Below are 24,320 nucleotides of genomic sequence, written 5' to 3'. Positions count from 1 at the left end.
AAATAGTTTTTAATGCTCTTTACTTGAAATAATTTCAGTGAACCGAAATTAAAACGAAATTTGAGGCGATAAATACTTAAATGAATTTTTATGCCATAATCGAATATTCCTCAAGCACAAAATAACGGAAAACATTAAAATATGTTTATAAATATTTCTTACGTTGACAGAACTCTCTTAAATTGTTAACACAGAATGCTCAGGTGTCTCTCCTTCAAATTGAAAGCGGGGCTCTCCATTTCAAAGTCGCTGCCATTTTGATTTTTTTTAACCGGTTCGTGAATTAAAAATTTTTTTTTACAAACTACTTAAAAATACAAGCCAATGAACTTTTTTTACCATAAAAGTAACTTTTATTGACTATGGTAACATTTATTTCTTGTATATATATATATATATATATATATATATATATATATATATATATATATATATATAACATTTTCTCTTTGTAAGGAAACATCATTCTGTTGGTCACTCTTGGCTACGAATGGAAACAAAGTTGATATAAAAAAATATATTTTCGCGAAAATTACCTTTACTTTCATCATATTTTGCTTAGGGTAAAATTTTTGAGTATCAAAACGTATCTCTTTACAACCCCCTCCTTTTCATAACCGATTATACTTTCATCAATCACAGTCCATTTTCTATAGGCTGTTTTGGAACCCAGTCAACGACGGGTACTTCTGCTAGTATAATATAAAGCTGAACGTCTGTGTGTGTGTCTGGTCACGAATAGACTCCTATATGGTTGACTATTATAGAAAACTCATCACATATAATGATAGAAGATGTATCGAGACACAGGAATGGGTATGTTTGATCTGGCATAATGATGATTCATTAAAATTGTGGGGTCTGCGTACGTGCCTGGTCCACAAAGTATGGAAATAAAAAATTTAAAAATTAAAACAAAACGTTTACAAGTGTTTTTGATATAGATGTACATAAGAATACTTTGATAAGTATGTTTTAACTTAAATAGGGATGGTATAATAAAATTTTGGGGTCTGCGTTCGCACCTGGCCTCCATAGAATGGAAATAAGCACACACTTTAATAAAGACTGTTCATATCTATCTGCGTAAGTATACTTTGATAATTATGTTTCAGTTTGAAGAAATACGGTATAATAAAATTATGGGGTGTTCGTTCGCGCCTGACCTCCATAGAATGGAAATATGTCACAAAGTTTAACAAGGTTTTTTAATATAGATCCACAGAATATTGTGATAAGTGTTTCAGTGTGACCAAGTATGGTATAATAAATTATGGGGTGTATCTATTTTATTTTTACTTTCATCATATTTTGCTTTGGTTGTGATACCCTCAAATTCGAAGCTATCTTTTTACAACCATTCCTTTTTATAACCTATCATACTTTCATAAATCAGAGTCCATTTTCTGTAGGCTGGTTTTGAACCCAGTCAACGACGGGTACTTTTGCTAGTATATATATAAAATACATATATTTTTTTTACCTACCTGCCTATCTAAACAGTCACATTCTTTGCCGATTTTTTTACATTCTTTTACCAGGACAGAATTCTCGATATTCTTGCGCACAAACGATGAAACTTGTTGAAGATTCACATCCTTGGTTTGGAATTGAGCAAGAATATCTGATTCTGGATGCTAATGGTCACCCATTTGGTTGGCCTAAGAACGGATTTCCAAGACCACAAGGTAAAGCATACCATTTCTATCGAGATTATTTTTAATATTTTAAAATTAACGCTAATTGTCAAAAATATACGTTTTTATCTAATAATATATATATTTACCTACTAATGTGCATTTTATTACATACTCATTTAAATTTTACATCTGCTAATATATATATATATATATATATATATATATATATATATATATATATATATATGTAAATGTTGGTTCGTTCGGAGTTAATTGTCTAAAAAACCACTGGACGGATGGCTTCCACGTTTTGGTATAATATGTTTACTATATCCATGTGTGTTTTTATATATTTCTTTTTAATTATAACATTATACTTAATTTTTCTATGATAAATAGGTGGATTTCTTTGTACCGAGAGGCCATTTTTTTATTTAGGGACAATTATTTATTACCGCTTCCTGTCACGTGACCAGTGTTACAATTTAGCGGTTTTCCTGCTAGATCTGGAGATTTCGTTTACAATCTAGCGGGAAATTCTAGAAAATCTGGAGGTATTTGGCACCCACACACCCGCATTAGATTGCTTGAAAATACTTTAAAACATAAAATAAACTCATTCATGTAAGTAAAAAAAAAGTAGCATTTATTGCCTTTGGTAACAATTATTTATTGATTATTTGTTTGTTTTTCACCTTTTTTTCGACTAACCATTCTTAAATCTCACTATAAAATCGATTTTTCCAAGTACATTTTAGGTGGGTGGGGGCATTCCAATCTCCCCGAAGGGGTTTGTATTACTGTACACGGGTTTGTATTACTGTACACATAGATTCGAAAAAGTTGTCAAAAACCAAATATATAACAAATAAATGTTATCAAAGGTAAGATAAGTTACTTTTCTGCCAAACTGGCTAGCGATTTTCTGGACATTTCTTTCTCCTGATCTCGCGGTTTTTTTTTTTAAATCTCAGTTGACAACATTGCATCACTAAAAAAACACCACAGGCTTAATGTGTTACGTAGGGGTTTCATTTTAAAGAGCGTTGTAGAGTCTTATTAGAGTGTTTGTCTTGAGAGAGTCTTAGGGAGTGTTCTTGTCTTATTACAGTGAGGGATGTTGTAAGATAGAGACTTAGTGAGATAGTTCCTGTTAGGAGAGATTCTTATATTTTAAAATGTTCATTCCTTGCTTGTGTAGATTAGAAGAAGAAGGAGAAGCTCTTTGCGTGAAGACATTGTGTAGACATGATGATGTTGAGACGTGTATGTAAAGACATATAACACAAATATATAATACAATTGGACTTTACCTTTTTTTAAGAATCATAAGACACAAGACAGGCTTTACAAAAAACACGTGATGGTTTATTCTTCACACGGCCGTGATTCCATCATCAAGAATTCAAAGTCTCACATTTTTTCTTGAAGTGACGTCTCGCTTCCAGACGTCTGACTGTCCCTGAGTTTTCTCACTGACTGTCTAACTCTCAAGTTTTTCTCTATCCCTCGAACTTTCTATTTTCCGTGACGTCATACACATGTTAAAACATGTGCATTCTTTCACGTGTCCTGGACATACGTGTCCAAAACTTTTCCTATTTCTACAAAAGGAATTTTAACCTATATTCAATATGTTAAAAACATTATCTTATAAGCTACATTCTTTCAATTTAAAATTTCATAACAAACTTGATAGTTAACATTTTTTCCTTGAAATATTTATCTATATTCTAAACAAATATTTGTTTTACATTTTTAAATTCTCACACGTAATCTATTTCTAAACTAGATTACGAGGTTCGAATTCCGCCTATACCTTTTCATTTTCATTTTAAACTAAATTCTCCATTTTTATACTTACATGAAAAGGGGACAGCCCTTATCATGTAAACAGAATGTGTTTACAATATCGGTAAATTTTCAATGGGTTTATTGATAATGTAACCATGTGATTGAACTTTAATTTAAATTAACCACACGTGGTCGCAAAATGAATGCCGAGGCTCAAAGTGTATACACATTTTGATTCCTCCCTTTACTTAAAAATTCACCAAAAATCAGGAAATTAACGAATTTTAATGAAAATTGCAGTATTTTTCAAATAATGATCGCAGAATATAATGAACCAATTATTTTTACTTAACTCTTGGTGAAAATGTTTTATTTAGTTTAAACAAAAAATGCCTTTACTAAAGTTATGGTTTTCAGTAGTAAATAAAAAACGCAAGAATTTATTTTTGCTTTTTTTTAAAGCATCGTAATTTGTAACAATAAAAAACAATTTTTACAGTAACATTACGAAAAAAGCCCCTAAAGTCCGTATTAATGTATTCGATATAACTCGAAGAAAAATGAATTATCGGATACTATTCAGGAAATTAAAGATTCAATTAGATTCCTATTTCAATCACCTAAATTATTTAGGGTGAAATGAGTTTAGGAATTTATAGCCAATCCTAAATTTTTTTTTTTGGTAAATATCCAGATACGCTACTACAGAACACCGACCACTCTAATTTGTTTGGGGGGGATGTGATGTTGGGGCGCGCGCGCGCCAACATCACATCCGCTCCCCCCCCCCCCGCTCGCGCCCCCAATGTACAAAGTAAAATCTTCGGAAAATGTTAAATGGTGTTCTAATTGGTAAATGTCAGTGCGTTACTTACGGAAAATTTGAAAATTCGATGTTCCAGGTAAAAAAAATAAAACCCAGATAAATTACCCCCCTACTCGAACTTGGTGTGCTTTCCTTTTCTTATTTTATTTCTTTTTCAGCTAATTTTAAATTTTCCACCCAAAAAGCGCTATAATGTATTTTTGAAAATTAGAAAATTCTATGTCCTGGAAAACAATCCCCTCCCCCCAACATAGTTTGTTTGGTGAAGCCGTCGTTTATGCTACAGCGTGCATGCGCGTAGCATAAACGGATGCTGCAAAATGGTGGAAAGAAGTTCGTGGGTTCAGGGGTAAATACCATGCAAACGGTAAATTTGCCCCAAGTTTGACTATCAGATTCGTTGTCAGCGACCTCAATTACCTATAAAAAAACAAATTAGAGTGGTCGGTGTTCTGTAGTAGCGTATCTGGATATTTACCTTTTTTTTTCTTGCTTAAAAAATAGCATTAATACAGTAAGTTAGGTAAACTGACTTTTTCGTTTAAAAATGGAATTATTTCCCTTTCGTTATTAACTTTAAAAAAAAAAAAAAATTTTTTAATAAATATTTTGTGGGGTTTGTATTACTGTACACATAGATTCGAAAAAGTTGTCCAAAAAGAAATATATAACAAATAAATGTTATCAAAGGCAAGATAAGTTACTTTTCTACCAAACTGGATATATTTTTCGTGTTTTTATTCAATGTAACATGTTTATTCAGCTCGAAAACCATACAGTGTTTACCGATGTATTGGAACATTCAAGATGGCGTCTGATTCTCTCTTTAACACGGTAAGTGTGGGAAAAGATGTTATAAATAAAAAACCGGATAAAATACTGTTAAAAACTCGCTCAATATATGTTACCGTGACATAGGTTGACATATATTCGGCGGGGTTTTAATAGTGTTTTGTATAGTTTTTTTTATTTATAACACCTTTTTCCATACTTACGGTGTTAAAGAGGGTGTGAGACGCCATCTTGAATTTTCGAATACATCGGTAAACACTGTATGTTTTTCGAGCTGAATAAATATGTTACATTGAATAAAAACACGAAAAATATATCCAGTTTGGCAGAAAAGTGACTTATCTTGCCTTTGATAACATTTATTTGTTATATATTTGTTTTTTGACAACTTTTTCGAATCTATGTGTACAGTAATACAAACACCCATTTTGTGTTTTATATACATAAAGTACAATTGTTGAATGTTACTGTTTTGATTATATTCGTTTGGGGGGCACAATTAAAAAATTAAGAAAGATTTAAATGAAGCGAAATTTAAGTTTCCGTTCCATTTTTACAACAACCGTAAAACAGTGCATACTCAGCAAGTTTTATCGTAATTTATAAGCATATTGAAACACTAAATCAACATTTTATTTATTTTTTTGCATAATTAATGATGGAAGTATTTTTCTGTTTATTTTCTTTTTAAAAAAAATAAATAATTTCTACATTCTCTTGAAAAAAAGAATCAAACTTTTCTCTACTTTCACATGTGTTCCATTTTAACAAACTGAGCCACAGCAATGCGTGGCCGGGTACAGCTAGTATATATATATATATATATATATATATATATATATATATATATATATATATAAAGTGCCGCCAAAAAGAATGCCCCACTTCTCATTTTTTTCAAAAACCGCAAATTTAAGCTAAATTGAATATAACTGTTTACACAACCTATACCTCATTTGATTCGCTTTTTATTCCTCTATAATTTTACCTGTTTATATTTGACTTTTAATTAAAGTATCCTAGTATTCGCCTCAATTTAAAAAATAGCTGGGAACGGCGGAGATGATAACGTATCATGATATAAAAATTGTCGCTAGTAATTACTCCGCTATCTCGATCTGTCGCTCAGCTGTACTGTCACTGATAATTCACAGGTAACAAGTGAAACAGAGAGAGAAAATCTTATTTCAAAGCAAAGTCTGGAAAAATCATGGATTACATAGAAAAATGCGAGCATGAAATGTAATATGATTAAACTTTAAACACTGAAAAATAAACGGACTTGTTGTTAAGACTGGAAAAGAAAAATACAAGATATTCTAGTAAAAATAATAAATTTATAACTTTAAATATTGGATTATGAATTAAAAATTGATTATATAATGTTGAATCGAATTAAAAAAACATCTTAATGGTGCAATATTTTAATTTTTTTTAAATTCCATTTTCACCACAAACAAGGTATCGTGCCACTTTGATTTAGGGGGCTAATATCGGGGACATAAGTTGCAGGGAGACTATGTAGGGTGCTGAGCAGCTAGATATCTGTGATGATCATCAAAGAAGCAAGCAACCACGCCTTTGTGTTGTGTGCGGCTGTGCGAGCGATAAATAGGTGAACAACACTCCGTTGGTTCTAATGGGATGTGCACAAGAACCGCCGTCGATTGAAACTGGAATCTGTCCAGTACAAAGAAGAGATATGCACATTGTGGTCTTGTCGTGGTTGAGGGCTTGCATATAAGAATGTTTTTTTTTCTTAGATGAGCGTCGAGACATGCGTACTGTGAACAGTGCTTTGTGTCGTGTTAAACTTTTTCTTTTTGTTTTGCTACAAGCTATTTCGGCCATTTTTTCAGTCAATTTGTGTTGGGAAGTAAAAAAAAATAACTGAATCGAGGTTTGATTTAAAGCTGATAGCCAAATTTGACGGGTTCACGTCTGTTGTTGACAGGGTCGAGTTGACGTGCAACCTTTGTGAAGTAAAGAGGATGCACATGGTGATTCCCTTGAGATTGGCTGGAGGCGCCTTAAGTGTATATCAACAACTTACTGCTGCCAAAAAGACTGACTTGACGGCAATTAAAAATGCACTGTACAAGGCATTTGCCAAGGATCCGTGTATGGCTTATGAGAAATTCGCTTCAAGGAAATTCATGCCAGGAGAAACTTTGGATGATTTTTTTTTTTTTTTTTTGCAGAGCTGAAAAAACTTGCAATCCTGTTTGTTTATCAGAACGGACACATGCGTATACGTTTGTGGCCGGCCTTTCAACCCGTGTACAGCAACTGCTAAGAGCCTACACTAGCATTTCAGCAATGCCCATGGAACACTTGCTGGAACGCGCTCGAGCCATCATCAGAGATGAGAAAGACCTAGGAAAACCAGTTGAGATAGCAGTGCAGACAGCCCAGAATAGTACAGGTGAAACTCCTAGTCTGAGCCCCACAACCAAGGGGAGATGTTTCCACTGTGGCCGGCGGGGTCATTTTTTGAAAAGTTGCACTGACAGAGGGCGGGGACATGCGCGCTGTTTCCAATGCGGCGGTATTGAACACTTAGCCCCCAAACTGTGCAGGAAAGGTGTCAGGGGTTTGAACATCAGCCCCACTTTGCTCACCAGACAAAATGTAAATGAGGCGCAACCAACAATGACTATATACGTAAACCAAGTGCTCAGGATGAAACATCAGCGATGTGTACGTCAATGAAGATATACAGTCTGCATCATGTGTCAGAGAAAAATTAGTTCAGTTTAGCCTGAAGTGAAAGGATCCTGAACGTCTAAAAGATGGGGTTGGATTTCTGTGAGGAAGGAGGCACCCTACGATAGAGGCGTAGCAGTGAGATTCCAATCATTCCTGACGTTATTACACGGTGAACCGTTTTTTTCCTTGTGTGCGAAGCTTGTTAGTCACTGACCAGCCTGTGTTTGGCTCCGTGCAGTTGTAGGTGTTATTAAACCTAGAGCGAATTTGGTGACCTCAGGTTGGGATGATGTACCTGATGATGCTCTCCTAACTCTAATGATAACGGAAACTCTGAAGAGAGTGAATGAAAAGAACTGCTCGTGGGGAGTGATGTGTCGATGGTGACGACATGAATGTTCATTGGCGTTGGGAGTCTCATTAGAGCAAAGAGGAAACGTGTTTGAAGACGCATGTTGGCTGCGACCCATAAATGATGCTCAGCACATCAACCTGACGGAATTGGACGCTGTTGTAAAAGCATAAATCTGGCACTGCAATGATAGTCGAAAAAATTGCAACTGAACACAGATTCTCTCTGTCTCTACCACTGGGTGTCTACTACTGGATTTTGCATGCAAAGTAACACATGCCATTTCTATCGAAATTGTTTCATTAAGTTTAATCGCCATATGTTTTTTAACGTCGTCCAGCTTATCTGTAAATTAATAGATCAGGTGAACCTCTTTTAAAGCGCATTAATAACAGCTATAATGATATTGAAACGTCTTCATTAGACAACTCAATGTTTTTATTATACTTGTATCCTTCATCGTTCTTGTCTGACGCCGCTGTTTTTCACCTTCTAATGTTCACTGCCATATTGATTTTTTTGTCACTGTTTTCTATTTGGTGTCATTGATCGTCTCGTCAGTTTAGCGAATTGAATGAACTTCTTTTCATGCAGAAAAAAATGGAGACGTTCCTGAGAGTTTATAGGGGTTTCTTTATGGAGTGAATTAACTTATACTGGAGAAAAAGAGAGACTAAAATTCTCTTAACTAATTATTTAATTAATTCGTTGACTTAACTAAGATGGGTGACTTGCGAACAGAGATCTTAGCGCGGTTATTTCGCTCTTGGCGATATTCAAAATTTCCTTACAACATTATCGGCGGTGTGTCTCTTACTAGCTTCTACAGATAATTCCTATTATTGACGGTCTCTTTCGCACAGCTTGCACTTACAGACGGATTTTAAACTTTTGTTTTCTTTCAGTTCGAAAAATGCGACATCATTACTTTATATTCCGTTCTAACCTTGTTGTGCTTACAGTGTTGGATCTGCTACCTTTGCTCCAATCTTATGTGACCCATCTATAGTTCATCTCTGGTAATGGATTCTATTTTGTTTGATACTATCGCCTCTCCCTTAAAAGTGTTAGGAATTATATATATATATATATATATATATATATATATATATATATATATATAAAACAATAACGCAAAAATAAGTTTATCAACAGAACAAATGCATAGAAAGTTGTTTATTAATGTACACAAAGAGAACAAAAATAGTATTGTTAATCAAGGTGTGGTGGGCAAAAGACTGGGCATAAATGTAGATATATTTAAAGTTAGTTTACGAGCAGTTTTAGGAGCAGCAGTGAGTTTTGTGACAGTTTTATAAAAGTCAGAGAAGTTTACAGGTAGCCTTGGGTTTGTGACGGTTGAGACAGTTTTAAGTTTTAGACGGTACACAATGAAACGCAGATAGTGGGGTAGAGTAGATCGAGATGAGTTAACGTCACATGGCAAACACGACCTCGACAGAAGACGTTAATTGTTCCACGGGACAGAGTTAGACACCAAGGTCGTTTTTTAATGTGGAGAAAAGGAACATAAATAAAAATTGTTTCAGTCGTGAAGGATTTCTTCTCCACTGACAGAGAACAAGAAATTGAAGTGTAGATCTGAAGAACAGATACTACACTTTGATCTTGACCCGAAGGCCAAGACTGTGTCGGCGAATTATTTTTATTCTAAGGTTGATTTAAGTTTAATTCTTTAAATGTGCGTTGAACTGACAATATATTTTAGAAAAAAATTCTCTCTAACTTAATTCTTTCCTGTTCATTATCAAATTCGTAATTCTCCGATACCTATTTTGGGTTAAATTTCTTAACCCTAAAGTTATTTGTGAATGGATTTTATTTTGGAATGTAAAGTTTTATCTTCCATCGTTAACGGATTCAAGTATTTAGGACAAATAATAAGTAAAGATGGTCGACGCGCTGATCCAGAAAGAGCGATAGCAATTAGGAACATGCCAGCACCACATAACGTGACGACTTTACAGAGCTTCTTAGGCATGCACGACTTAAGAGCTCCGCTGAACGAATTATTAAAGAAAGAAACACCATGGATATGGACAAAAGAAGGTCAAGATTCATTTGAGGAAATTAAAAAGACTTTGACGTCAGATTTATCCTTAACTTATTACGACCCAAAATTACAAATAATTGTTGCGAGTGACGCAAGCTCGTATGGTATAGGAGCATTTATACAGCATATCATGCCAGATGGAATGAAGAAACCTATAGCTAATTCCGTCAGAGAAGGCTTACTCCCAAATAGAAAAGGAAGCATTAAGCATTATTTTCGCGGTGATGAAATTCCACCGTTATCTGTACGGAAGACATTTTATACTGGAAACAGACCACAAGCCCCTAGTGACTATTTTCGGCTCAATCAAGGGCTTACCAGTATATACGGCAAATCGGTTACTCCGTTGGGGTACGATCTTGCTAAATTATGATTTTCAAATAAAACATCTACGTTCGGGAAAAATAGGTCATGCGGATGGATTGTCAAGGCTTATACCGAAAAGGGATGAAACCTTTGAAGAGTCAGTAATTGCAGCTATACGTTCCAATTATGAGGAAAAAACATGGTGGCGAATATAATAAAAGAATTACCAGTCACGCTTACCGATATAAAAAGTGAGGCTGAAAATGGCGACGTCATAAAAGACATAAAGAAAAAATTCAGGGAAAATGACGGGAAAACGCAAAGTATATTTTCCTTATGCAATGAGGTATTATTATATAGTGAAAGAGTGGTTGTACCGAAAACCTTGCAGAAAAAAATCTTACATGATTTTCATACAGGACACTCGGGTATAAATAGGATGAAGACACTTATGAGGAGTTATGTTTACTGGCGTAATATGGATGCGGATATTGCATTAACAGTAAACAAATGTAAAGTTGTGCGTTAGCCGCTAAGGCACCACCGATAGTTCATAAACCTTGGAAAAAAACTGACCATCCATAGTCACGCATTCATCTAGACTTTGCTGGACCGATCGAGGGACAATAGTTCCTAATCATAGTAGATAGTTTTTCCAGATGGCTGGAAGTAAAGCGGGTCAAAACCCCAATGACATAACACAATAAGTTTTCTGCATGATATATTTGCACATATTTGGGGTACCAGAGATTGTAGTCACAGATAATGGAACACAATTTACTTCAAGCGTTTTCAAGGATTTTTGTGAATCGTTTCAGGTAAACCATATAACTACACCACCATTCCATCCTAGATCAAATGGATTAGCGGAAAGGTTCGTAGATACGATAAAGCGTGCCCATAGAAAATCGATAGGGACACTGACGGATAAAACATTACAACAGTTCCTGCAAATATACAGGATAACTGAGAACCTAAATACACCGTCGTAATTATCGCCAGCAGAATTAATGTTTGCGAGAAAAATAAAATCACCATTTGATAAATTAATACCAAAGCAAGCAGTCATATATAAAACGACACACACACACATCACGTAAAAGGTTTAAACCTGGTGATCAGGTATATTTTAAATGTTTTAAAAATAATATGTCATATTGGGAGTCGGGTACGGTAGATAAACGTATCGGCTACTTTGTCTACATGATAAAAGGTCCAAAAGGGATACAAAAAAGACACCAAAATCAGTTGAGAAAACGTCATAGGAAGGACAACGAACATGACAAACCTGAGGAACAGGAAGATCCAATTGATATAGTATACGAAACGTTTAATAGTGAACCACCACAGACCATGTCCGAACCGAGGAGATCGGGAATGAAAAGAAAGGCTATAGACCCAATGATAATGAACCCCAAAAGGAAAAGATATTGAAATCTACACGACTTCAAATCTTGGGAGGGGGTGTTGTGGGGACGCCCACAAATTAGCATATGTGGGTGAACAAGATATAGATAAAGGTATCAAGTCAGCAAGACCGGGGAGCTGTGTTCGAACGCCGGATAGGCAAGACGCATATGCCGGTTGCTCCATGAAATACGTTAACACGCCCTCTGCCGGACAATCTTCCAACTGCAGTACAACTGCACCTTTGCAAATATGTATTATATTTTCGTCTTAATATATTTGTTTTACCTTTACTTTCTGCGTTCGTGTTGTTATTGATACAGACACAACAGTTACTTACATCGCATTTACATCAGTTATCCTGATTTTTAAACCTTATTCACCCTAAATAAGGCACAGTGCCACTTGAACGTAAGGGACTATTATTTGGGATTGTATGTGCAGGTGTAACAGACTGCATATGGTCGTGTTTGAAAATATCAACAGCAGATGAAGGAAAGCTGGCTAGCGAAAATATTAGCAGCAGCAACCATTAAAGCACGTATGCAAATTAGCAAGTGTACGCGAGCTTGCATCGCAAAAGGGGAAGAGAAGACTACACCACATGGTTGAAAAAGAAGCAAGTTGTTGTCGCGCAAGATGGATATGTGAAAGTTGAGGGTGAGAAAGCGTTGGTTGATGCTGGCGTGATGTGGCGGCGACAGAAACTTTTTTAAAAGCACATGTGTGTGCAAAAAGACTTTGAAAATATAATGAAATGCGTTGTTGTGAAGAACCATGAATAAATGCGAGTCAGATTTTTATTTCTTTCCTATTTATATTTATTTGTTCCTTTGTGATAAGGTATTAGACAACGTGTGAATCCGAGAGGTTTGACGTGTAACAACACAATTTAAAAGTAATGGCAATGCCACGTTACACAGGACATTATGTATGGAGTTGAGCAGCAAGATGTCGTTTCACATTACACTAGAACTTCTGAATACCAGTACAGTCAGGAAACAGGAAACCAGGAGTGAATTCAACTCTGCAGGTCGATGGAAGAAACTATTAGAGTATAAAGCTTTCTGGCATATAAGGATATCTACCGTGAAGGGGTGTGATTTTGTTTCTTGACGAGTTAGCCGTGGATATTCATTTCGTCAGAATACATTCCATTAAAATATTTGTAAAACAGATGCAGGGATTCAACATTTCGGCAATGGAACAGCAGTTGGAATTTGGTTAATAATCCGGGACCTATTAGATCTAAGACTATTTTTTAACATTGTCTAAGAGAGAGAGAGAGAGAGAGAGAGAGAGAGAGAGAGAGAGAGAGAGAGAGAGAGAGAGAGTATTGTTAGATGCACCAGTCCAAATGTGGCAACGATACTCCATGCATGAATGAATGGTGGCTTTGTCATGATGTACGATGCTGTCAGGTGTAAGTAATTTTCTTGTTTGTCTTATAATGTTACGTTTGTTTTTCGAAGGGCCTTATCACTTTAGCGTGGGATATAACAAAGCCTTTGGACGGGACATTGTGGAAGCTCATTTCAAAGCCTGCATTTACGCTGGTGTGAAAATCTGTGGTGGAAACGCAGAAGCCCTGCCAGCTCAAGTGAGTATTTTTTTTTCAAGTTTTTATTTTAAAACCTCCCAAATGATTCAGATATTCTTTTTTACAAAAAGGTAACCGTTTATAAAAGCCTGAAGCCCACTCGAGGATGAGGTAATATATGTACGGTGATTGCATTAGAATTATTTGAAACCTCCAGAAATGATTAAGTTAGTCGTATTATTTGGATATTCCTTTCTTGGATTTCATTCATTAAATCCATTACTCCTTCTGCGTCTCGTAAAATCGATTCTCTCTATCGCTTTAAGCATTTTATCACACTCAAGGATATACGCTATCTCTAAAAATGTACTATCAGACTATATATGAAGTACTGTTGTTATATTTGGGCTGATGAATCTGTGTCGCATTTAAAGATTCTTGATAGATTACAAAAACCTACCTGTAATTTCATTGGCTTCACACTTTCTTTTTCACAGAAACCTCTCTTTCACAGTCTTTTCTACAAATACTATTATGGCACGTGTTTCTCAGAATTGTTCGATTTATTCCCTGCTTCCTTTTTACCAGCTCGTTTAACTCATTGGTCTAGTGGTCTCCATCAATTCGCTATTTTAATACCTCATTGTAATACAGCTTCATATTCCAGTAGCTTCTTTCCAAGAACTGCAAGATTGTGTAACTCTCTTCCTGCTTACTGTTTTCCTTTTACCTCCAGCCTTGGTCTTTTCAAGACTAAGGTCAATAGGCATCTCCTATCTTTGTAATAATTATCTTTCGTTCTTATTAGCTCCTTACATCAAGTGGCTTCATGCCTTGTCTCGAGCGATTTAAAAAAAAGTCCTCAGTAATTCGCAATTGTATTTTTGAGGATTGAACTTGCAACCTCCAGAAGAGTGTAACTTTGACAAGGGAATTTTACCAAGTAATTTATTCACTATGCCACGGGTCATTGCGGGCAATTTCAGTATAAATTTTAGAAGCCTTAAACCTATTTTGTTTCTAGATGTACAATTTTACTATTTATCATTCTATATTACTATTCTTATTTATTACTACATGTTATTATACTCAAGATGAGAATAGCAGTCCGAAGAATCTAACTAATATGAATAATCAATCGTCATCTCAAAAAATTCAGAAACATATTAAATCAACACAAAATGTATCAATACAAAGTAAACAATTGTTATTAATGTTTAGCATATGTTTTGCTTTAATAGATTAGGTTGATGCAAAGTTTTGCTGATTTAAAATGTGTGCTTTTGAAAATCTTCATTTAATATTAACCATAAAATTTCATTGTTTCTATTGAAAGTATTGCGAATTGAATTCTGTTGTGGCTTTGCAGGTGAGAATAATAAAGATATAATTCTTATGCTCCTGGAGAGCCAAACTAAATAATCAAGACAAACGCATGTGTTGAAAAGAAGAATATGGTTTTATTATTAGGTGCAAAGTATTCAATTTTCCCTCATGATGTTAACCTAAGCTCACCTAAATGGTTTTCTAATCTTCAAAATAAACGATAATCTAAGAGAGTTAGGTTAGTAGATCATGTAAGATGGGAAAAGATCTCCCAACCAAATTTTCTTATGAAATCTTTGGTCAATAGTGCTGTATGAGGACGAGCATTATCCTCATGGAAGACGATTCCTTTTCTGTTGACTTTAAGAATTTGGGTGATAATATTGCAGAAAAATATGAATGATGCTTTATTTAAGAAAAAGTTATAAATTAATCATGATGATATGTTTAAGTGATAACAGTATACATGAAATAAATAATAATGGCTTAAAATGCTCCTTTTACAAATCGACAAAAACTTTTGTTCTAACCTGATGCATAGCAGATTATAATTCAAGTACAAAAATTGCTATAAGATGACACTTATTAATGTTTGGATGTTCTGGGCGCAGATTGGAAAAGAGTACCTGAGAAGAACGAAGAAACTTTTAGAAACGAAACTGTACCGTAGAACCCTAATAATCGAATAAACACCTGGGCAATATCGCTAATAAAGTACTCTGGACCATTCGTAGGCTGAGCCAAAGAGGAATTTAGGTATCTTGACCAGAAGACTAGGAAACTAATGACAATGCACACAAAAACAAATCAATGAGTTTATCAAAAAGTGAAAGTATTTTGAAAAAGTTTTTCAATTTAAAAAGTAAATTATACTGACATTTAAAAAGTAAATTATACTGACATTTAAAAAGTAAATTATACTGACATTTAAAAAGTAAATTATACTGATATTTAAAAAGTAAATTATACTGACATTTAAAAAGTAAATTATACTGACATTTAAAAAGTAAATTATACTGACATTTAAAAAGTAAATTATTCTGACATTTAAAAAGTAAATTATTCTGACATTTAAAAAGTAAATTATACTGACATTTAAAAAGTAAATTATTCTGACATTTAAAAAGTAAATTATACTGACATTTAAAAAGTAAATTATACTGACATTTAAAAAGTAAATTATACTGACATTTAAAAAGTAAATTATTCTGACATTTAAAAAGTAAATTATTCTGACATTTAAAAAGTAAATTATTCTGACATTTAAAAAGTAAATTATTCTGACATTTAAAAAGTAAATTATACTGACATTTAAAAAGTAAATTATACTGACATTTAAAAAGTAAATTATACTGACATTTAAAAAGTAAATTATACTGACATTTAAAAAGTAAATTATACTGACATTTAAAAAGTAAATTATTCTGACATTTAAAAAGTAAATTATACTGACATTTAAAAAGTAAATTATACTGACATTTAAAAAGTAAATTATACTGACATTTAAAAAGTAAATTATTCTGACATTTAAAAAGTAAATTATTCTGACATTTAAAAAGTAAATTATACTGACATTTAAAAAGTAAATTATACTGACATTTAAAAAGTAAATTATACTGACATTTAAAAAGTAAATTATTCTGACATTTAAAAAGTAAATTATACTGACATTTAAAAAGTAAATTATACTGACATTTAAAAAGTAAATTATACTGACATTTAAAAAGTAAATTATACTGACATTTAAAAAGTAAATTATACTGATATTTAAAAAGTAAATTATACTGACATTTAAAAAGTAAATTATACTGATATCTAAAAAGTAAATTATTCTGACATTTAAAAAGTAAATTATACTGACATTTAAAAAGTAAATTATACTGACATTTAAAAAGTAAATTATTCTGACATTTAAAAAGTAAATTATTCTGACATTTAAAAAGTAAATTATACTGACATTTAAAAAGTAATTCAGAACTATCCGCTACCCTCCCAATGAAATTCAAGATTTTAGGCGATTTTAGAATCGGAATTGGTAATTGTATCTGAGTCAGAAATCTAGAAAAGCATCAAGAATTTAGAAAAGACTCAGCAATTGCGCAAACAATATTTGAATCGTCCTATCAGAAAATACGGACGAGCTCACACCCTCTCTTCCTTAGTGAAATCCATCAACACAGCCATATACTTCAGGTTTTTCAAAATAATTGCATATTAATGTAACCTTGTTGTAATAATAGAATATAAATCTCAATTTGTTTTAATGTATCAACCATTTTTGTTCTTTTTTGTTTTTTTTTCTTCCATTTTGTTAAAAAATTAAATTATAGAAGCGAAAGAGAAAAATTTTAGGTTAAATTGCAATTAATGTGTATTTAATATTGATGGACGCCAAATACTTTAATTCGTATTTTTCAAGAAGTAATCATTGGTTTTAATGCTTCAGTACACTAAGTACGAAGCAGTTATGTTTCGAGTCGAGATTTTGCTGTTTTTTCATTGGATACTTATTTCTGTTAATTATCCAATGAGCATAAACTGTTGACATCTGGAAAAGTTTGTTACTGAAAAAAACATATGTTGTAATATAGTATGTAAGCGATGAAAGCATGGGAATTCCAAATTTTGTTTCTAAAAAACAATTTTCGTAATTGACTTGCTATTCAGAATGAATTACTGATTTTGTAAGATTTATCATTGCCCAATTTTTAAAAAATCCAACATCTTAATTTTATGTAAACTATATTTAAATGTTTTTCATTATTGTTTCAGTGGGAGTTTCAAATTGGCCCCTGTGAAGGTGTTGAAGCAGGGGATCAATTGTGGATTGCACGATATATTCTATTTCGGTTAACTGAAGATTTTCGCGTTACAATCACTCTTGATCCGAAACCAATACCTGGAGATTGGAATGGCTCTGGTGGTCATACAAATTTCAGTACTGCTGCAATGAGAGAAGAAGGCGGTCTGAAGTAAGTATTTCATTTAATTTAAAATTGATATATACACTAGCTAACATACCCACTCTAATATGTATTTCATTTAATTTTTATACAATGGGGTCCGCTTATTGGTTAATGGCCCGAATGGTTAATTTATGTATAGACCGCTTCATACTCTCCAAAAAATTACAGCAAAACCCTAACAGCCAGCTGTGGTTCTCTTCAGAATATGCTGCTGCCATTGCACACAGAAATCACTTTTTCAATTGCGTTCAACGTAATAGATGTACTGAGCCTAAAGCTGCTTTCAGGACTGCCAGCATCACTGTAAAAGAGTAATAAAGAACGCAAGAGAGTTGTATGCTCAGTCTGTCAAGTCTAAAGTATCTGAGATTTGCTTGGTTGCCACCAGTTTTGGCAAATAAAAAACATTAACTCCTCAACAAAAGCGTGAGCTCTATCCTAACCATTATTAATGAACCCGAAGTAATTTCGTCAGCCTCGGAAAACGCTAAACTTTTTGCCAAGAATTTTGCATCTAATTCTACCCTATGGGATCAGGGCCACCTGATTTCCTTCTGTATCTGAAAACACGCTATGCCACATAAAAATATATGTGCGTGATGTTGCCAAGCTAATCAAGAGTCTTGATTCCAGTAAAGCAACTGGCCCTGATGGCATTCCAATTATAGTGCTAAAAAAGCTTCAACCAGAACTAGCTCCTATACTTACAAAACTGTTTAAGCATTGTCTTAAGAAGAATTGCTTTCACGGAAAACTTCATTTTGGTTTCGGTTTCGATTATAGCTGATAGTACTTAAGTCATCTATTTTTTTATAAATAATTTTACCAAGAATTCCCCATATGTTTTGGTTTCTGTTTCAGTTATAGCTAATGGCGTTCCAATAATCTATTTTTGGTCCCTCGACAAAAGGAGGGTGAACTTGTAAATTCACCCTTGTCCGTTCGTCCGTTCATCTCTCCGCACTTTTCTTAATAACTACACCTTGGAATTTTTTGAAATTTTGTACAAACATTAAAGATGATATGAGTAAAAAAGTAACAGAACCAATTTTCCAGGAAAACTCTGGTTGCCTCCCTAAGGTTAAAATGGCTAAAATTGACACTTTTCTGCTTATTAAAAAAAATTGATGCCTTGGATTTTTATAAAACTTTCTGAAAAGTTGGAACTAACTGATTTCTATATAATTTTGTTTGTCTATACTTCGCAATAACTCTTGGGTGTGCCGCTGGGGCTCTTTTAGGGCTAATAAAAACACTCCATTTTTGGGACTATTTTACCATATTTGTTCAAAATTTTCTGTGTATGTCTATTTAGCAGTTTTGCATGGTTCTGAACTTGAATTTACATATGTTAAGACCTTGAGGACTTTTGGGGCTAAATGGGGGAGGGCAAACGATGGACTTAGTCCTTTCCTTTTTTTGCATGGTGCAGAAGTCAAATTTACATATGTTAAGGCCTAAAACTGCACCGTTTCTTCAGTTTTACCAGGATTTGACGTCCCTTGGGGACTTTTGGGGCTAAATGGGGGGGGGGGGGCAAATGCTGGATTTTTTTCATGCCTCGTTCACTATGCACTCACGGGGGACCATGCATGCTTCACTTGTTTAAAAATAATTTTATCAATAATTCTTCATAAGTCTTGCTTTCGGTTTCGATTTTAGCTGATGGCACCTTAGTAATCTAATTTTTTATAAATATTTTTATCAAGCATTCTTCATAAGTCTTGGTTTCGGTTTCGATTATAGCTGAAGGAACTAAAATTATATATATATATATATATATATATATATATATATATATATATATAGAACATTAACTTAATAATAATATATACGAAATCTGCAAGAATGAAAATATCATACTCAAGCGTATTTTACAACATGGCTACGCTGGGCGTCCCTGCTAACTTTGATAAAAACTTTTGCAGTTATAACAAAAAGCTACAATAATATCAGAGCGTCCCCATTTACGCTGAGCATCTATCGAATGCCAACATCAATATATTGCATATGAATGAGCCCTTTGGAATTTCCACAGGTCCTTCTATTTATTATTGGCTCACATGAAGCTTTCACACAAGTCATCAAACGATCTGATTGGAAACCTGTGGTGTTCTCTGGAAGCTGAGTGACAACAAGTCTCCCCAGACGTCCAGTTCTCTCCACCTCCTTCGATAGCATTTGCAAATGAATTTGCATCATCGCAACAGCCTCTTACCATTGATTTCTCGCAGGCAGTGGGCATGGGTTTATACTGGAATTTGAGTGGCACTAAGCCTCCCCAAAGTCCCAGTTCTCTTTGTGCTTGTCCAACCGAGGTCTGGCTGGCGCTCTCTTCTCGGTCTTTCAATCCTTCTTGGCCCTTCTCAGCTCTTTGGTGTCACTTTTTATTGGGAGGAGCGGTGGTGAAACTATGGGGGGATGCATGATGGGGGTGTAGAACTTGTAGATATGCAGCTTCGGTGTTCTTCATTCCATGTAACGCTTCTTCGTTATATTGTATTATTCTCTGCATTCAAGGGTTTTCCTTAATATTGCAGCCGTTTTCATTATCGTTAGACTTTTGCAGTTATTCCTCTGATTCCAAATACTGACATTCTTTTTTCGAAGTTTTTCGGTATTGTTCCTAGTGCTCATACTATTATCGGTACTATTTTGATTTTCTTCATCATCCAAATCCCTTTTAACTCTCTGGCTAGCTCTGTGTATTTGCTTCATTTCTACTTTTCTTTCATACTCACCCTGTGGTCAACTGGGACAGCAAAGTCTACGATTTGACAGGATTATTATTATTATTATTATTATTATTACTATTACTATTATTATTAGTAGTAGTAGTATAAGTATTATTATTATTATTATTATTATTATTAGTAGTAGTAGTAGTAGTAGTAGTAGTAGCATTATTATTAGTATTATTATTGTTAGTGTTATTGTTATTATTATTGTTATTATTATTATTATTATTATTATTATTATTAGTAGTAGTAGTAGTAGTAGTAGTAGTAGAAGTAGTAGTAGAAAATTATTTTAATATGGGAAGAAACTATTCTATTGTACACCATCGTATTGTGCATACAAAAAAGTTGTCTATTTTTAAACAATAAAACGTTTATGAAAAAATTTCAATGAAATTGAGGACAGACGTTGCAAATCAGCTTTGTTCAACAAGAAAATAAAAATCTTTATGCGTTTCACAACTTTCAATAAATTACGTGGAAAACATTTGCGAAAAATATTTATAAAGGTTTACTTGTGTGATTCCTGTCAGTGTACATTTTATGCTTTATAAAAATAAATACGGACATCACGCGAGGTTTTACAGTAATCAAAAAATAATTTTTTAAGCAACACATCTCTAATTGAATATTGAAAAAAGTTTAAAAGAATCGGTATTTGTATCGGAATTGGGAATTTAGACCAGAATCGATATCTCATTTGATTAATTGGATTTTTTGTTTTTGAGATTACTAATTTGTATTATTTATCTATTTATTTATTTGCGGACTATTATCCTCATCTTTTGGTTGTGGTTTTACAAAGTTTTGACCAACTTTTGTCCTTCTTCAGTAAATAATATACCATTCGACATAATATACCCGATAATGGAAGATCAGATAACAAATAAAACGTGGATTTAAAACCAACCTTGATCGCCCTTCGGGGGCCGTGGCACAGTGGATAGAGACGTTGAATTTCTACAGTTCCAGGCGAGTATTGTCTGAAGATAGCAGTTTCAATCGAGCAAGAGGATTAGTTGGCCATAATGTGGTGAGACGACAACAACTATGGAAGGCAGTAATCGCTGAGGATACAGTTAGGAGATTAAGCATCCCCATTCTATCGCGGTGAACCATCTGGCGAAGGACAGAGGAATAGTTGGCGGAAACGTTGTGAAGCAACAACTAGAAGATGAGTATTTGTATCAGAATCGGGAAATATTTTGAAATCGTCCCGTCACTAATATATATATATATATATAGTAATTTATAAAATATATATGGCGATTAAGCTACACTGAATATTCTGCGTTTCATCCAACTATAGGATTCGTCATATATAGGAGGCGCATAAACCTGACGAATCCTATAGTTGGATGAAACGCAGAATATTCAGTGTAGCTTAATCGCCATATATATTTTATAAATTACTAACTAGTTCTACCTACGTATTGAGCACTTTTGAAGTAAATACTTAAAGTTTACGCATAAATCTATACTTTCGTATATTAAATTTATGTGAATAAATGAAGTAGTTATATATATGCATATATATATATATATATATTTATATATATATATATATATATATATATATATATATATATATATTAGTGTATTTAGGCAGCATTCCTTCATTCAGGCAAACATTATTAAAAACAACAGAGATACCTTGCTTAATGATTCTTTTTTTCATTTTTTCGATCTTTCGTAAGATTTTTTTAACTTCAAGATGGAAGGTATTTACAAATGTTCCATGGTTCACACGAGCGCTTTCGATTCTTTCTTGAATCATCATCAGGTGGAGATAAAATATTAAAAATAGAAGTGAAATATATAGTTACGAATGATAAAAAGAGTCAATGAAAAGTCGATTAAAATATACATTTACGAGTAATAAAAAACTCGATTAAAAATTAGGATGATAAAAGGCAATGTTAGTAAAACCAGTTGTATACTGGTTATGCTAAACATTATTGCTACTTTCAAAATTAATGCTATTTATAGATGGGTGCTGGGTTTTTATATAGAGTGCTTCAAGTATTTTTAATTTTTTACAATTACTTTCTCGTTGCAAAATCCTTGTGTTGTCCACGAGGACCTTTCTAAGATTAGAGGGGGGGACAGCCTTCCATCCTGAAGTTAAAAAAATCTTACGAAAGATCGAAAAAGTGAAAAAAAGAATCATTAAACAAGCTATCTCTGTTGTTTTTAATAATGTTTGCCCGAATATATATATATATATATATATATATATATATATATATATATATATATATATATATATATATATATATATATATATATATATATAAAATATATATATATATATATATAAAATATATATATATATATATATATATATATATATATATATATATATATATATATATATATATATATATATATATGCAACTGATTGCATATAATGATAGAAGATGTATAGGTAAGTTTGATCCAGCATAATGATGATTCTTTAAAATTGTGGGGTCAGCATACGCGCCTGGTCCACAAAGTATGGAAATGAAAAATTTAAAAATAAAAAAAAAAACGTTTACAAGTGTTTTTGATATAGACGTAACTAATAATATTTTGATAAGTATGTTTTAACTTAAATAGGGATGGTATAATAAAATTTTGGGGTCTGCGTTCGCGCCTGGCCTCCATAGAATGGAAATAGGCACAGACTTTAATAAAGACTTTTCATATCTATCTGCGTAAGTATACTTTGATAATTATGTTTCAGTTTGAAGAAATATGGTATAATAAAATTATGGGGTGTTCGTTCACGTCTGACCTCCATAGAATGGAAATATGTCACAAAGTTTAACAAGGTTTTTTTTTTCATATAGATCCACAGAATATTGTGATAAGTTTTTCAGTGTGAACAAGTATGGTATAATAAATTATGGGGTTTACCTATTTTATTTTTATTTTCATCATGTTTTGCTTTGGTTTGGATACCCCCAAATTCCAAGCTATCTCTTTACAACCCTTCCTTTTAATAACCTATCATACTTTCATAAATCAGAGTCCATTTTCTGTAGGCTGTTTTTGAACGCAGTCAACGACGGGTACTTTTGCTAGTATATATATATATATATATATATATATATATATATATATATATATATATATATATATATAACGTTACTAAACAACACGGAATGCTTCTGTTTAAAAAGTCTTTGTCTTATCGATTTTTCGATTGTCTATCGATTTTTTTGTCAAATATTCGCATGTAGTCTTTATGAAGCGGAATGACAAAATATGGGAAGTGGAAGTTATAAGACTGCCTAAAGTAAATCTTAATTCCATTTTCGGTAAATATAGGGTTACGTTACAACAGAATAGCGACTACTCTAATTTGTTTTTAGGGGTAATGGAGGTCGCTGACAGCGAATCTGATACTAAAACCTGGGGCAAATTTACCGTTTCCATGGTATTAACCCCTGAACCCACGAACTACTTTCCGCCATTTTACAGCTTCTGTTTACGCTACACGCGTGCACGGCAGCACAAACGACGTTGTTGAATGTGCCTTCACGTAGAGAACTGCCTTTTTACATGGCGTACGAATCTTTTGTGGAACATTTAAAATTACACGCAAAAAGAAGAAAAACACTCCAAGTGGGGGAGGGTAATGTCGGAAATACATTTTGTTTTTCAGAACAGAATTAAAAAAATTTTGTTACCCCTAGAAAAACAAATTAGAGTAGTCGGTGTTCTGTTGTAACGTAACTCTGTATTTACCCCATTAGAAAATGGGGTAAATATAGGGTTACGTCACAACAGAACTCTGCAATAAATTCATGAAGCTATTCTGAAATGGATCACTATTCGCATTGTAAATGATGAACATCCTATT

At 33.3% G+C, this 24,320-nt stretch overlaps 1 protein-coding gene across 2 annotated transcripts in view; it reads left to right on the top strand.

Annotated features, from left to right (window-relative positions):
* Nucleotides 1-24,320, top strand: part of LOC145241532 (glutamine synthetase-like) — a 59,682-nt gene that overhangs the window by 34,173 nt on the left and 1,189 nt on the right. For both annotated transcript variants that reach the window (XM_080104577.1, XM_080104576.1), the window contains 3 exons: nt 1,542-1,688; nt 13,373-13,500; nt 17,539-17,738. In XM_080104577.1, coding sequence (XP_079960703.1) covers nt 1,542-1,688; nt 13,373-13,500; nt 17,539-17,738 — 475 coding nt within the window. The remainder of the gene's footprint in view (nt 1-1,541; nt 1,689-13,372; nt 13,501-17,538; nt 17,739-24,320) is intronic.

This window comes from Euprymna scolopes, chromosome 20 (assembly GCF_053919585.1).
Source record: "Euprymna scolopes isolate OS-2025 chromosome 20, ASM5391958v1, whole genome shotgun sequence".
NCBI classification, from domain to species: domain Eukaryota; kingdom Metazoa; phylum Mollusca; class Cephalopoda; order Sepiida; family Sepiolidae; genus Euprymna; species Euprymna scolopes.
The sequence above is the reverse complement of the archived record's forward strand: the minus strand, read 5'-3'. Positions and strand labels throughout refer to the sequence as shown.